The sequence below is a fragment of the Sphaeramia orbicularis genome, chromosome 12 (genome assembly GCF_902148855.1).
Source record: "Sphaeramia orbicularis chromosome 12, fSphaOr1.1, whole genome shotgun sequence".
Lineage (NCBI taxonomy): Eukaryota > Metazoa > Chordata > Actinopteri > Kurtiformes > Apogonidae > Sphaeramia > Sphaeramia orbicularis.
Window position 1 is genome coordinate 58,594,190 of NC_043968.1, and position 16,236 is coordinate 58,610,425.

The 16,236-nt window shown below is 39.0% G+C and overlaps 2 protein-coding genes and 1 non-coding gene across 3 annotated transcripts; all 3 read left to right on the plus strand.

The window, feature by feature from the left end:
* Window positions 1–850: 850 nt before the first annotated feature.
* On the plus strand, window positions 851–922 carry trnag-ccc (transfer RNA glycine (anticodon CCC)). Its single transcript has one exon. It is a non-coding gene; the product is annotated as a tRNA-Gly (tRNA).
* A 6,567-nt stretch (window positions 923–7,489) lies between these two features.
* On the plus strand, window positions 7,490–10,472 carry LOC115429271 (E3 ubiquitin-protein ligase TRIM39-like). Its single transcript, XM_030148586.1, has 2 exons — window positions 7,490–7,575; window positions 8,404–10,472. The coding sequence occupies exon 2, from the start codon at window positions 8,406–8,408 to the stop codon at window positions 10,044–10,046; it is 1,641 nt and encodes a 546-aa protein (XP_030004446.1). The 5' UTR covers window positions 7,490–7,575; window positions 8,404–8,405; the 3' UTR covers window positions 10,047–10,472.
* A 1,538-nt stretch (window positions 10,473–12,010) lies between these two features.
* LOC115430080 (E3 ubiquitin-protein ligase TRIM21-like) lies at window positions 12,011–16,170 on the plus strand. Its single transcript, XM_030149968.1, has 2 exons — window positions 12,011–12,117; window positions 13,923–16,170. Exons 1-2 carry the CDS (start codon window positions 12,036–12,038, stop codon window positions 15,545–15,547), a joined length of 1,707 nt encoding a protein of 568 aa, XP_030005828.1. The 5' UTR covers window positions 12,011–12,035; the 3' UTR covers window positions 15,548–16,170.
* The last annotated feature ends 66 nt before the right edge of the window (window positions 16,171–16,236 follow it).

A 16,236-nucleotide genomic window follows, 5' to 3' on the forward strand; every position in this document is an offset into this window, starting at 1 on the left:
AGGAGGGACTGAGGCCTTAGAAGGATCCTAGAGGTTGGAACAATCCCCCAAGCACTCCCGATGATGAAACTTTATGTAAATGAATCTTTAAAGGATCCTTCTTTTCAACTAGGAAGCCGCTGGTGTATATGCCATTTCAACCTGTGATCAGATTGTGTCTAAAGTAAATATTAAACTCTCCCAACGTCTCTTCAGCATTACCTGAACAAGAATTAAACTCAGCAATCAAAACAGAATAAAATGACAAAATTTAAACTAGAAGAGAAGTTGGTTAGACTCTTTTAGCCTTCCCCTACAAAGAAATCACAAAGAAAAACATGTGAAGCTAGTGCATTTTTTCCCTATGGCAGCAACAGTAATTGCATCAATACTGTACTGTGCTGTGCTACCATTTCCTAGGAGATACACGCATGAGCTTTGCAACAACTAGTTGGAACAATGGTGGCTGCAGCTGCAAAGGATGAAGAAATACTATAAGAAAAAGAAAAAACAAAACAATTTACTGCATGATATGGAAAAGGTTTGGGTTTTTGTACGAACACAACACTGTGTGTAAGATTTGCAGAGAGTCTGTTAAAACAAAAAGAAGGAGCATGACAATATTCATTCATTCATCTTCTGAACCTGCTTTATCTTCACTAGGGTCACGGGGTTGGGGCTGGAGCCTATCCCAGCTGCCTATGGGCGAAGGTGGGGTACACCCTGGATGAGTCACCAGTTCATCGCAGGGCTGAGAAGAATGCCTGACAATATTGAATTCTGAAAAAAAAAAAAAAAAAAAAAAAACAAGCTGTGGAGTGTGGGGATATCTCCCTCACATTTACAAGGGTTAATCCATCATTCCTCCAGGGCATTGGTGGTATAGTGGTGAGAATAGCTGCTTCCCAAGCAGTTGACCCGGGTTCGATTCCCGGCCAATGCATTTGCTGTTACTTCATTATCTTTGAAGCTCCCCAATTAAATCTTTCTCCTCACAAATAAATCACATGACTTTCACCATGTCATTATATATGAACTGTAAATACCAGCCGCTGCTTTCGTGGAGAAATATGATCGGTTCTACATAGCTGGAATGATGGTGTCTACAGCGAATGTTGACATAATACCAAAAGAGGCAGTCAAGCTACCTTAATGATAGACAAATGGTTTGGTTTTACAGGATCTGCTTTGGAACCGAACACTGTGGTGACTAAAACTAAAACAGCAGTGTGATAAATGTGGTCCAGTACCTGAAACAAAGCACCAGGGTGTGACGTGTGTCTGTAAGATTCTGCCACTACCCTCCACCCCAAATCCACAAACACAGCTAATAAGCAACAGATTTTAGATACCTCATTTTCCATTGTTGAAAGGCACCGGCAGGCCATATTACAAGGTTGAAACTTTGAGTATCATTATTGTGACATTATTGTGAAAAAAATATTGTGGAATGAATGTATACCTTTCATGCAGTGTCTTGTGTCGAATTTATTGGAAAAATTGTGTAGTTTCAGAATATCACATCAAAAAATGTGTATCACTTGTCCTTGTGTGACTTTTTGCATGCTTGCTGAAAAGTGGGCAAAAATTACCCTTTTTCAGTGACAAATAATTTGAAAACCCATATTAATCCTGTTGCTGCTTGCAAATTTTCATTGAACTTGCTTACTGTTAACCTTAGAAGAAGAGCTTATGGTATGGCCTTTTGAATGAGTGTCAGTTTCAGTGATTTCAGTTCGTCAATGACGTCATATCAGCCAGTTCTTCAGAAGACGTCCTGTGACAATTTTATTGGATTTTTTGGCTTCTAGGCAAGAATTTGACTTATAATTCTGTATGTAGAGTTGATATCATCATAAATCTGTATGTATTATACAACATTCTCTTTCTTTTTCTGTTGTGAATAAAACATTACCCAACAATTAAGTATATTCTAATATTAGATAAGTAAAATCATTACTTTTACTAACCCTACCCCCATCAGTTTTTAGTTTGTGAAAAAAAATACATACCATTGTAAAAAAAACAAAAAAAAAAACAACTTGCATTCACTCAATTTTCAATATCTAGCCTCCAAAATTTTTATCAATTCTGCCCACCTACATGGGCTACAAGTAGTTTATATTATTTGGGCCCATTTACTTTCCTAAAGTGAGATCAAGTTTTTTTTACAGCCAGATTTTCATATTTGTTTTTGAAACTGCCCATCAATTTGTTAGATTTTGACTTGCTCTGTCAATGATGAAGCCAATTTAACCAGAGATTTTGCATAAATGATTTCAGATTCAGATTCCTGAGAAAATTTGACACTAAACTGATATCTTTTCAGTTCATAACCAAGAACTTGAATTTTTACCCTTAATGTCACTAAAATGCAACTCAAACCTTGAACCTTGTCATATTAGAAAAGACGCAATTTCCAGATACAATGGAATAGTCTGGGTTCGTTACATGCTGACAACAGTGAGTCCCAGGTATGACTCAATAAGCTGTTAATAGCATTGCAATGACTGTACAACAAAACATTAGAGAATATTGCAGTGCAGCTGGAGAAAGTGTTGTCTTACTCCACAACAACAGATGTCTGGAGGAGATGAGCTGCAGTCTTACATAAGATGTGTCTCAAATACCTCTAGACATCCTGTGTCACTAATGATCATCTGGGGGGTCTGTTAGAGAAATATGATATTAGACTATCCTCTGTAAATACCAGGTGTCCAGAGCACGAGTCATGGATGGGTTGTGATGACATATCCTATGAGAAAGCACCCAGGATATGTCTACCATTTCTTCTCTATCTATATATTTTCTGTCTCGTGGTGCCAGTTTGGGGCCAGAGCGGCCTGTTGCCCTTGGGGAAATCACGCCATAGTGTAGGTGGGAGAAGAGTTCAAATGTGGTCACTGAACCCACGCATCACCGTGTTTTGGATATACCTAAGCCAATGGTGAACCTGATCAACGTCATCATGTTGGGACACTTGGACACTTGGTTGTAATATCCATATTCTTTCATAAGAACTTAGACCTCCTGGTGTTAGTCAGTCAACTGTTGAATTCTCTTGTATGTATTTGACTCCTTGCTGCAAGTAAAGTCTTCTCATTCCAGAATCCAGTGACTCTGTCTTAATTCTTAGATGGTATCTCAGAATATTTCTATCAGGGTCAGAATAGCTGGAACCCTGGAAGCATAGGTAGGTTAGCTGTAAATATTAAGCCTATTCAGCCTAATAACAATTCCATTATCATTTTATGGGTATGTTTATCTACATGTCACCGCAATATTATTTGTAACTTTTTTTTTTAGAAATTAACGGTAAATTCTTGACACAAAAGTGATTAGAAAAGTATATTCCCTCTCTTTCCATGGTACCAGGGGAGTCTGCTAAAAGGTTGTCAGTGCCTTTAGGTAGAAATGAAATGGTGATACTGTGCATGGGAGCGATATAGCCTGGACATGGACTTTCTACACACCAGTTTATCTCTGAGTCTCCTGCTCAATGGGATTCAAGGCAAAATATGATTGAAAGAATATTTGGACAGGATGGCAATTGGAAATGTGCAAGGCTCAGATAAATGCAGCAGTTAACACCTACCTGGCAAGATATGCATGTTCTTGAATCACTGAACTGAATGACTTCACTCATGCTTTGTCTGGATAATTCTACAACAACAGCCACTGAAGAGAATGAATATGAGCTCTTACAAAATGCACCTATGATGGATGCAAAATGTGCACCCAGACATGAGAGCCATCTCCCATGATAACAGAAATCAGCACTTACTGAAATACAGCTTTACCATTTTGTGCAAACATCTAAGCTGACAATGTTTTTTTACAACCACAAAATCCTAGAATGACCTGAAAAAGCCTGTTCAGCTGTTGGCACTGCATTGTCAGGTCATACATTAGCCAGGAATCCAAGTCTAGTTGGGAGGCAGCCATTGTCACTACTGAAGACCAGAACACTATCAACACATGAAGACATGACTGCAAATGCCACATGTTGATGGGGGTGAAGAAATGTGACATGAAAATGTTCTCAGTGTGATGTGTGTGCATGATACAAATGTGATATTCAGCGTCAACGGTAGACTATGTTGATTTTAATGTCATGTCACAATGGAAAAATAAAAACACTAATAACATGTATTTATTACACTCTTCCAATTCAGTGGTGGATGAATAGCAGCAGATTCAGTCAGTAGTAACAAAGGGATGTATTAACCCCCACAAGATTGTCTAGTCTTCAATACATATTTGTGAATAGACTAAAGTGAGGACAAATGTGAAGTCTAGATGGACTGAGGTTGTGGGTGTGAAAGTATGGAATGGACCTGATGATGAATTTAAGTTGGTCACTCCTTAGGCAAAGTTAAAAAAAAAAAAAAAAAAAAGCCTTAAGTTTAAAATTCTTTAGGAATATTGAATTGAGATGGTAGATATGTTTTTGTTGTTGATTTTTTTTTTTTTTTTTATGGTGTGAATGCTCGATGCTGTACACATTTAATTTAATGTAAGCAGTGTATCAGGTGAAAAGGATAGGTAAAAAAAAAAAAAAAAAAAAGCTTTTGCTTCTAGCCTATTACTTTTTTGGTTTTTATGTTTATTATAATTATTGTACTAAGTGCAATGATTGATGTAAAAACCAAAATAAATTCATTCATTCATATACAAATAATTTGTATAAAATGCACTTTCTCAGCTTTTGACCGTCATCAGATGTGTCTTTTTTGGCTGCTCCCTGGTGAACGCGGGAACATCGTCAATTCCTGCAACCTGCATTCACCTATAAAACCCATGTAGTTTGAGAAACATGGTTGTAAATGATTGTTTTTTTGTGTTCAGTTAATGATATATTATTACACTGAAGAAAAAATAAAACAAATAAATAAATGTTCTATATATATGTAAACTTATATATTACTTTTATTCTGTTTTCTCTGTATTGATAATAATAACTTTTGACTCTTACTCTGACCTTTTAGAGAATAGAATAGAATAGAATAGAATAGAATAGAATAGAATAGAATAGAATGCCTTCATTGTCATTATACATATGTACAAAGAAAAGAAAAGAGACAACTCTCTTGTGGTGGATTATGCGAATCTGTACTATCAGCAAATTAAAATTAGGAAAACATCACATTTTTACTTAAAAAAAAAAAAAGAAAAAGAAAAGAAAAATGCAGGGGACTCGAGACATCTTGACACAACATCCGGGTATGACTTTTTTTTTTGTCTTTGTAGTTTCCGAAAACTATTGTGTGATTAATCAGAAATTTAAAGTGGGCGTGCCTAAAAAGGTTAAAGGTTAACTCGCTTTATCATCCTGGTAGGTAGGGAAATTCTGTTGACCCATCTGATATACACAGTGCTTAGCATTAGCAATTAGCAGTTAGCATCAGTACATAGAGCACTGTAGTGAGCTGCTATTGAAGGCACTTAGGAACCTACTCCAGATCTTCATCAGTACTGTGTTCAGAGGAACCAGACTTGGCCTACATGTATCTTAATTTTTTAATGGCGGGGGAGATTGGAGGACCTGGAGGAAACCCACAGGGCTCTGAGAGGACAGGTAAAGTGTACACAGAAAGGCTGTGTCCTACTGAGAAACGGGGCAACGAGTGGACTTTCCAGGAGGGTTTTTGTTTTTTGTTTTTTTTTACTTTCCAGGAGTTCTGCAGTTAAGTTTCTCTTCGAAGTATGAAATGTGCAGACCAAAACCAACTTTGTTTTTGCCACCCCCAGAAAAAGAACACATTTCTCTGTTCTTGTGGAGAATGTAGTAACTTTAAGCTGAGGGTTGGAGGAGGACTGATGTCTTCAGATTCATTGCAGGCTGTGGGATTCAGTCGATGTGTGCCTCACAAAGTCTGTGCTCTCATGTCATCCACATACTCAAAATAAGAGTCTGACTAAATCAGTTTGTCCATGTCAGTCAACAAAACAGTCTTTTATTCCATGGCAGAGGTTGAGGTGTAAGCTCCCATTGGTGTACTACAGACTACACTAAGCAGAAATAAAGGATGTATCCATAGAAAAAACATACAACATAGAGTCGAAGAACCCAAAATACAACCTGTCCTGGTTGTCCAAAAACACTCGAACAGCAGGGAGGAAGATGACGTTTACATCAACAAACCTTCAGACAACAAAGAGAAGGTGAGTGTGTAAGTAATCTATTGATTATTGATGGGATTTCAGGGGAGTGGAGGTGAATCACTGTGTGCTGTGTATTCTGCCTTTTACAAGTGTGTTGAATGTTGAAGCTTGTCATGCTGCGTAGTCCATTTTACAGAATTCATCCAGTGTTGAGACCCAGAAGGATTCAATTTTACTTCTCACTTACTGAAGACTAGAAGAAGTGTTCTCAAGTTACTGTATTCTGAAATGGTTTTATATACAGTATAGATAAATATACAGTAGTTTTGTATTTCAGAGTCCAGTGGTTTGTAGCATAACATTATTTCCTAGAGTCTTCTCTGCCATGCTACCTCCAGGTTCACTCTCAGACTCTGGTTCCACCGATTTCAAGTAGTTTCTTGTTTTTTTGTATGTATTTTCCCCACTCATTATTTGTAGTCTAACTTGTATATTGAGTGAAATGCCTCAGGTGGATTTTTTAAGACAAGCTCTTAATGGCACAGCAACTCGTTACATGATTTTGTTCTGTGCTATGACAGATTGAAGTGTATTTAAAAACAACTAAGAAAAATACTACAGTAGACTCATTTAGCCAGGGCTGTGGTGAACTCTGGGACTTTTTAGCTTTGAATGGTGCGACAGAGTCCAGAACAGTCGGGCAGGTTTGGTTAAAATGGGATACCAGCTCCTCTGTGAATCTATTAATCTATATCTAAATAATGAACTTGTCCTCTGGATACGAACTTCTTCCATCAGGAAGAAGATTTCGTATGCCTAAGTGCAAAACCAACCGCCTCAAATTATCATTTGTCCCAATGTCCATTAAGCTGCTGAACAATGTTAAGAACTAGTGCAATAGAGCAACGTGCAACAAACACACAGCACTTTAGCACTTAGCCCTTTTTTTTCTCCCTGCACTTTAGGCATCTCTATTTGTTCTGTGCTGTGACTGTCAAGTGTAGTGTGGTCAATGTCTGTTTTATATGACAGACAAACTGTCATTGTTATAATGTGTCCATGAGATGATGGTTTTTTATCTTGTCTTGTGAAGCAATGATTTGTAGCACTGTACCCAAGATGAATTTCCCCCAGGGGACAATAAAGTTTATTTTACTTTTTACTTTACTTTAACTAAACCTTGTGCCTCCTGTCAAACTAAGAACTGAGGGTCAGTCATCTTTATCTGCAGTGTTTCCACACATCAGTCTAGCACTTGAAAGAAAAAGCAGCTTTAGTTGAATAAGAGACATTTTGTATGATTATTCTGTAAAAATCAGAATGAATGCACTGTTATTGAATTACTGAGTGCAGTTTAAGGTGGAGCCACTCTGGAGTGTGTCATTATCAGGAAATGAAAATGAAACTCAAAAGGAAAACCCAGGACTTCTTCGCAGACAAACCTTTAAAGAGAAGACTTCCACCTGAAATATCCCACAGATACACTGAAAGGTACGTACATGGATATTATTTTTTCTATGTAAAAACAGGAGCAATGTATAGTTGATAATAAAACACAGTCAAAGTCAGAGAGCTGAGTTTCTGCTGCTCAATGATCTTGTATTAAAAAATAATAGGAGTAACAGACTAATGTGATGAAAGAAACTAAAAGTAAAAGATTTAATGTCTTTGCTTCACCTTCCAACTGTCAGCTCTGCAATATAATACCCACAGTTTTCTGATGTATTTATAAACCACACATTAGTTCAGAGAGTTTGAACTGTGGTCTGTTTAGAAGCTGTGTTTCTAGTCTCTGCTCACAGTGATTTATCTTTTTTTAATCAAAACAAAATCTGTTGGCTGCAGTTTTTCGTGGCGTTTGACCTTCATCGGCTGCCATTTCTTCACAGTCTGACAAGTTTTTTGTTAAAATACCATATTGATTATGGGCTAGGTTTGGTTTGACACCTGCTTTTTGTCAGTTTAAAAGAAATTAACACCTGTTCAGTAACGTAATTCAGTTCAGGTGTTTTGCAACAAACTGTAGCCTGTGTTTTATAATGTTTTAAGTGTCAATGTCAATGAGCTCCTGACCAGAAAAATGACAATACTGCTTGATTATTGAAGGGCGTCAAAATAACAAGTGTTTATCTTCCACATCTGGTCATATGGGGACCTCCTGTGGTTGTATGAATAAGTGCAGATAAAAAGTGTAGTACTATAGAGTTACGGGAAGAGATTGACTTTGCAGCCCAACTAATGTAACACCACAAATTTTTTTCTATTCCTCTTGTCATTACTACTGAATGATTTAAAATATTTTGCGTTTTCCCTCTTTAGAAATGTCAGCTGCCAGCATTCTGGTCTCTGAGGATCAGTTTCTTTGTGCCATCTGTTTGGATGTGTTCACTGATCCAGTCACCACACCATGTGGACACAACTTCTGCAAGAACTGCATCATAGAAAACTGGAGTACTGACGTCCAGAACCAGTGTCCATTGTGTAAGATGGATTTTGACACAAGACCTGAGATGCACGTAAACACCTTCATATCAGAGATGGTGGCTGAGTTCAGACAGTCAAGAGAAAAGAAAACCAAACAGAGCTGCTGCTCAGGGCAACAAACTTCCAAAGCAGGTGAAGTTCTATGTGACATATGCACTGAGACCAAACTGAAGGCTCTCAAGTCCTGCCTCATGTGTCTGAGCTCCTACTGTGAGACTCACCTGGAGGTTCACCAGAAAATCACTCTGACAAGACATCAGCTGATCGATCCAGTGGAGAACCTGGAGGACAGAATGTGTAAGAGACACGACAGACCTCTGGAGCTGTTCTGCAAGACTGACCAGGTCTGTGTGTGTCAGTTCTGCACATTATCTCATCATAAGTCACACGTCTTCACTCCACTGGAAGAAGAATATGAAGAAAAGAAGGCAGAGCTGGAGAAAACAGAGGCTGAACTTCAGCAGATGATCCAGGACAGACAAGTGAAGACTGAGAAGATCAAACAGTTGGTGAGACTCAGTAAAGACGACGCAGAGAGAGAGATAGAAACCAGTGTTCAGCCCTTCACTGCTCTGATACAGTCTGCTGAGAGAAGCCTGACTCAGCTCATTGAGACCATAGAAGAGAAGCAGAAAGAGATGGAGAAAATAGCTGAAGGTTTCATCACAGAAATGGAAGAGGAAATATCTGAGCTGGTGAAGACAAGAGCCGAGGTAGATCAGCTCATACAAACTGAAGACCCCCTCCAGCTTCTCCAAAGCCTCCCACACCTGAGCACTGTTCCACATATGAAGGACTGGAAAGAGGTCCATGTCCCCTCATCGTATGAGGGGACTGTGAGGACGGCTGTGGCCCAGCTGGAGGAGACATTCAGTACAGAGATGAAGAAGCTGGCTGAGGCTGAGCTGAAGAGGGTTCAACAGTTTGCAGTGGATGTGACTCTGGATCCTGACACTGCACATCCAAATCTCATCCTGTCTGATGATGGGAAACAAGTGAAGGTTGGCAGTTTAATGAAAAGTCTCCCAGACAACCCAAGGAGATTTTCTGCACATAGACGAGTCTTAGGAAAGCAAGGCTTCACTTCCAAATTTTACTATGAGGTTCAAGTTACAGAGAAGACTGAGTGGACTCTAGGAGTGGTCAGAGAATCAATCAACAGAAAGGAGAAGATCATACACAGCCCAAAGTGTGGATTCTGGACTGTGTGCTTGAAGAATGGAAATGAGTACAAAGCTCTTGCTCACCCCTCTGTTCTTCTGTCTCTGAAGTCACAGCCTCAGAAGGTGGGGGTGTTTGTGGATTATCACGGAGGTTTGGTCTCCTTTTATGACGTAGATACTGCATCTCATATCTACACCTTCACTGGCTGTAACTTCTCAGAGAAACTCTACCCATACTTCTATCCATGTCCTGTAGATGGAGGCAAAAACTCTGCCCCACTGGTCATTACCTTTGTCGATACAGTAACATGCTAGACTCAGTTTTCAAGTTGGTTTGGGGACTTTACCTATAAAGTGGAGTCTGTTGGTGAATATTTGTGTGTTGTATTTGGACAGGGATATCAGGAATTCTAAGTTCCCAGTTGGAAATTTTAACTGGAATGTGCCTGAAGTCAGGTTTCTGATCTAGAAAGTCAGAAGAACGTTACAAACTCACTCTGAAAATTCATAGATGGGGCTGTTTCATGCTTTGATATTAGTGAGAGCTGTAGTTATATAATGTCAATGAACAATTTGTCTAAAGGTTAATGGAAAGCAGCATAAAAAAGTATTAAAAGTTGTATATTCATTCATGAATCAATAAATGACTGTAAAGCAAAAAAAAAGCCTGTAATCAGTGTGTGAAAATGAAATATCAATGTAAATTTGTTGCTTTCTGTACTAAATCTGTCTAATGTCTGACTTAATAAAACCTATGTAAAGTATTTATGATCTTGGTCGTCCCTTGACATTTACATTCATATATATATATATATGTGTGTATATATATATATATATATATGTGTGTATATATATATATATATATATATATATATATATATATATATATATATATATATATATATATATATATATATATATATGTACAGGGTGGGGAAGCAAAATTTACAATATTTTGAGGCAGGGATTGAAAGACAGTGTATGACCAATTAGTTTATTGAAAGTCATGAGAATTTATTTGCCACAAGAAAATTGACATAATAGAAAATGTTTTTATTCTATGTGTCCTCCTTCTTTCTCAATAACTGCCTTCACACGCTTCCTGAAACTTGCGCAAGTGTTCCTCAAATATTCGGGAAACAACTTCTCCCATTCTTCTTTAATAGGATCTTCCAGACTTTCTCGTAATAGTTTTGCTCATAGTCATTCTCTTCTTTACATTATAAACAGTCTTTATGGACACTCCAACTATTTTTGAAATCTCCTTTGGTGTGACGAGTGCATTCAGCAAATCACACACTCTTTGACGTTTGCTTTCCTGATTACTCATATGGGCAAAAGTTTCTGAAAAGGTATGGATAATAGTGTTAGGTATGATTATGACATCAATATATGTTTGGTTTCAAAACAACTGATGTAGTGCCTGCTGAGAAAAAACAACTAAATGTTCATTGTAAATTTTGCTTCCCCACCCTGTATATATGTATAAACAACACTATTGTGCTAAAGTTTATGGCAGCCTTTAGTTTTGTTTTTGCAGCGTTGAAATGAACATGGGTATTTGTTTCTGTCTTTTTTTCTTTTTTCTTCAGATACAATAAGAAAATACAGGAATTATGTGCACAGCCTTAAAAAACACGCAAAAAACAGAACTGAGTGGGTTCTAAAAGTTAAAGTCAGTATTTAGTGTGACCTCTGACCCCATGACAAGAAGCAGGTCAAGCCCTTAAAAACATCTGGCATGTGTTGAATGAAACCTGGAATAAAAAATAAGAATGTGAATGTCAAAAATTTCACATTGTCTGAACAAAAGGATTAAAGACATGTTCAGTGTAAAAGGAAGGTCACTGTAAATACAACCACTTTGGTTTATAGAGGTGTTTTTTTTCACTGAAACTTTAGTTTTTACTGCTGTACATACTTTACTGTAGTATGATTACTGATGTGCATGAATAGGAATAAAAAGAGGAACTTTATGGACAACTGTATATATTTTATTAAAATAGATCGTCTGCAAACAGAGGCCATTCAGTTTGAGTATCCAACAGTAAAACATTAATCCAGACTAATATTAAAACGCCCTGTGTTTTGGCATGTCCAAAGCTCATCATGTTTGCATGACCTGATTTTCAGGTTTATTCTTTGTAAGTCTGTTTTTTTTTTTTCATTACAGACCTGATGAAAATATCAGAAGGAGTTAATCATTACTAGTTGCTGTAAAGGGTGGAGCCACTTTTTGAAGAGACCATGTGATTTCTGTTACAAGAAAATGAAACTCAGAACAACTCACAGGACAGGATGTGAATGTGCAGACAAAGTGAATCCAGTCTTTGTCTTCTGAGTCTGCTCTTCACCAAAACACCAGAGACGCACCTGTCCAACACAGGTGAGTACAGCTTATGCTTATTGATTCTAAACAGGAAGACACAAAATGAGGCATTTTCCTCTTTCTACTCAGAGTAGCATTTCTGCTGGTATGGTTTTGCCTTGGCGCTCAGCCCATGGCACCACACCAACCATTTCATACCAAAAAAAACCATCACCGTCACATTAGACTTACACATATGTATGATATATAACAGTCCAGGACAAACGTCCTGCACCTTCAGATGCAAGTATGCGAGTCTTCAGTAGGTAGGGAAGAGAAAAACGAGCATAAAGTTTAACTTTCGCGGGCAGGGGAACCGACGCACGCGCCAACCCGCCGAACTGCGCGCGTGTGCCCCCTCTATACACACACACACACACCGCCGTACCGTGCGCGTGCACCCCCCCCCCCCCCCCCCCCCCCTTACACCGCCACACCAACAGATCCATTCCACCGGACACACTGATTCAGAGGCTGATTATTTGAGTCAAATCTGTTTTCAGCTCAGTTTTCAGTTCTTTGGACAGAACTGTTTGGACACTTTATGTCCAGATGCTTCATTCTGAACAGTTGGTTGAGCCACAAAACAACAATTACTAGTGTTAGAATGTTATATTACGATCAATGACCCTAAATTTGTTTTTAGGGTTAATTTTGTTTACAGTCATCTTCGCTTCCAAATGTCTTCGGTTTTCACTTAATTTTACTCTGTATTTTTTTAGTCATTTGAATTGTTATGAAACGTTCACATGGATATTTCTGAAACATATTTGACACATTCTGAAGATAACTCATTGATCCAGAAGTAGCTGTCGGGTTTCTACAAGTCACTCCTTTAAAATTAACAGTGATAATAACTAACATGAAGCTTTTTATTTTAATATTCCAAATTCACAGGAATGGGGAGTCCTCAGGCTGTAGGTGTGATGTGTCCCACTGTCCTTTTTCATAGTGCATAATTGTTGAGCCAAAGAAAATTCACTCTTAAGAAGCACTCTTCCATGGAGGCAGAAAGGACTTTGTTCTGAACTGAAAAAAACTTTTGCAAACTTGAATGACTGAGAGAACTCCCATTTCCAAACACACAGAGAGGCCAAGAGGCTGAGCAGTGACAATCTGAAGAAGACCATAGGAGTAGTAGGTGGTTCAAAGGTTCATTTTGTGTAATAATTGCATCCATCAACTGCATTTAGTGGTGAAAGTGCAGACGAAGCATTCACTGCTCACCCCACTCTGATCTCCAGTGTCCAGAGGAAAGTAGTTCTATATGAATAAATGTAATAGGTGATGGTAATGCGACTTCATGCTGGATGCCTCTTGGTATTTAAAACAAAATACAAAATATAAAAGAAAAAACTGTTTGTTTTGGACTGGAGAACCTGCTCCCTAAACAGCTCATTTCAATGTAACACAAAAGCCATAATCAGGTGATTGTGGCTCTTAAAGCATAATTATACTCTATTTCTGCATTTACATCCCCCTAAATTTTAGGAGTGTGGATAGGGGTCAGTTCTTTATGACAAGCATACTAGGGTTAGATGATGTTTTCTGTTCAAAAAGTGGGAAAGTTTAGGTCACAGGGATTTTCATTTTCATTTTTCAGATCTAACACAAACACAATCTTGGACTCAAGGATGAACTTATAGGATTGTAGTGGTCAAAGTTCAAGGTCACTATGACCCAAATCATGTTTATGGTCCAACAAGAAAGCTATGAAAGTATCCGCTTTCGGTACTACCACATCATGTTGCATAATGTGTTCAAACATGTACAACAAGTTTTGGCATCGTCTCATTAAACATCTCATCTGTGTTGTCTTGTAGCCATGTCTTCTGCCAGGGGTGTGCACTCTGAGGATCAGTTTCTGTGTTCCATCTGTCTGGATGTGTTTACTGATCCAGTCACCACACCATGTGGACACAACTTCTGTAAGAACTGCATCACACAGCACTGGGATGTTAATGTTCAGAACCAGTGTCCATTGTGTAATGAGGCCTTCAACACAAGACCTAACCTGCGGATCAACACCTTCATATCAGAGATGGTGGCTGAGTTCAGACAGTCAAGAGAAACGAAAACCAAACAGAGCCGCTGCTCAGGGCAACAAACTTCCAAAGCAGGTGAAGTTCTATGTGACATATGCACTGAGACCAAACTGAAGGCTCTCAAGTCCTGCCTCATGTGTCTGAGCTCCTACTGTGAGACTCACCTGGAGGTTCATCAGAAAATCACTCTGACAAGACATCAGCTGATCGATCCAGTGGAGAACCTGGAGGACAGAATGTGTAAGAGACACGACAGACCTCTGGAGCTGTTCTGCAAGACTGACCAGGTCTGTGTGTGTCAGTTCTGTACAGAATCTCATCATAAGTCACACGTCTTCACTCCTCTGGAAGAAGAATATGAAGAAAAGAAGGCAGAGCTGGAGAAAACAGAGGCTGAACTTCAGCAGATGATCCAGGACAGACAAGTGAAGGCTGAGAAGATCAAACAGTTGGTGAGACTCAGTAAAGACGACGCAGAGAAAGAGATAGAAACCAGTGTTCAGCTCTTCACTGCTCTGATACAGTCTGCTGAGAGAAGCCTGACTCAGCTCATTGACACCATAGAAGAGAAGCAGAAAGAGATGGAGACAAAAGCTGAAGGTTTCATCACAGAAATGGAAGAGGAAATATCTGAGCTGGTGAAGACAAGAGCTAAGGTAGATCAGCTCATACAAACTGAAGACCCCCTCCAGCTTCTCCAAAGCCTCCCACACCTGAACACTGTTCCACATATGAAGGACTGGAAAGAGGTCCACGTCCACTTGTCGTATGAGGGGACTGTGAGGACGGCTGTGGCCCAGCTGGAGGAGACATTCAGTACAGAGATGAAGAAGCTGGCTGAGGCTGAGCTGAAGAGGGTTCAACAGTTTGCAGTGGATGTGACTCTGGATCCTGACACTGCCAGTCCCTATCTCATCCTGTCCGATGATGGGAAACAAGTGAAAAGTAGTGTTATTAAAATGAATGTCCCAGACAATCCTCTGAGATTTACCTATTGTAATGGTGTTTTAGGAAAGCCAAGTATCTTGTCAAGAGTTTATTTTGAAGTTGACGTTAAAGGGAAAACAGAGTGGGATTTAGGTGTAGCTACAGAGTCAGTCAACAGAGGTGGTAAAATCAGATTGTCCCCCAAAAATGGCTTCTGGACTATCTGGTTAAGGAATGGAAACCAGTACAGAGCTCTTGCTGGTCCTAGTGTTCTTCTCTCTCTGAAATCACAGCTTCATAAAGTGGGGATGTTTGTGGATTATGACAGGGGTGTGGTTTCCTTTTATGATGCAGATACCACTGATCTCATTTACTCCTTCACTGGCTGTAACTTCACAGAGAAACTCTACCCGTACTTCAGTCCCTGTAATATTGATGGTGGTAAAAATTCTGCCCCATTAACTATCATCACTTAGTGTCTGGGAGATTGGTAAGAGTTTAGCTCCATCTGTTATTTAGAAGACCTGACTCTTGTTACCCTGACCAAATATGACAAGTAAAAATTTTTGGAGGCCATGTTTATGATTAAGAGTTAGAGTGTTATTTTATCTGCCTTATCTGACAACAAACTAAAGCAAATCACCACATTTCCAAGATGAAAAACTTGACTGTAACTAATTCATAAAGAGTTAGTATTTTCCAGGCTTGGCCACTTTTTACCAGAGGTGATTTCTCATAGACTGCAGGGGAAGCTTGGCTTCCCCTAAAATTACGAAAATTAAATGGTCAAATATGTACGGTTGTGTTGACATTTCATTAACTATAAATGTGTTAGAATACGTTCATCTCAAGACGTGTTTGTTCAGAATCAGCTTTATCACAAATCAACAGGTTCGATGTTGTTCACTTCTCATACATTCCCGTTGCGCTGTTTTTTCATATGATCTGTGGTTAATGCATTTGCCCGGAGAAGCCTGGTGTCCATGCACTTCAGTGGGACTAAGTGGAACGGTTTTTTTCACTGCCTCAAAACTGGACGGTAATTGGATAAATGCAACAATGTTGTCCCGCCCTCGGACACTCAGCGTCTCTGGGGGTGAATGGAGCTGTGGGCGGAGCTCGGCTGGGCTGGATGCCAGGCTGCCACATGCTGATTGGAGGATCA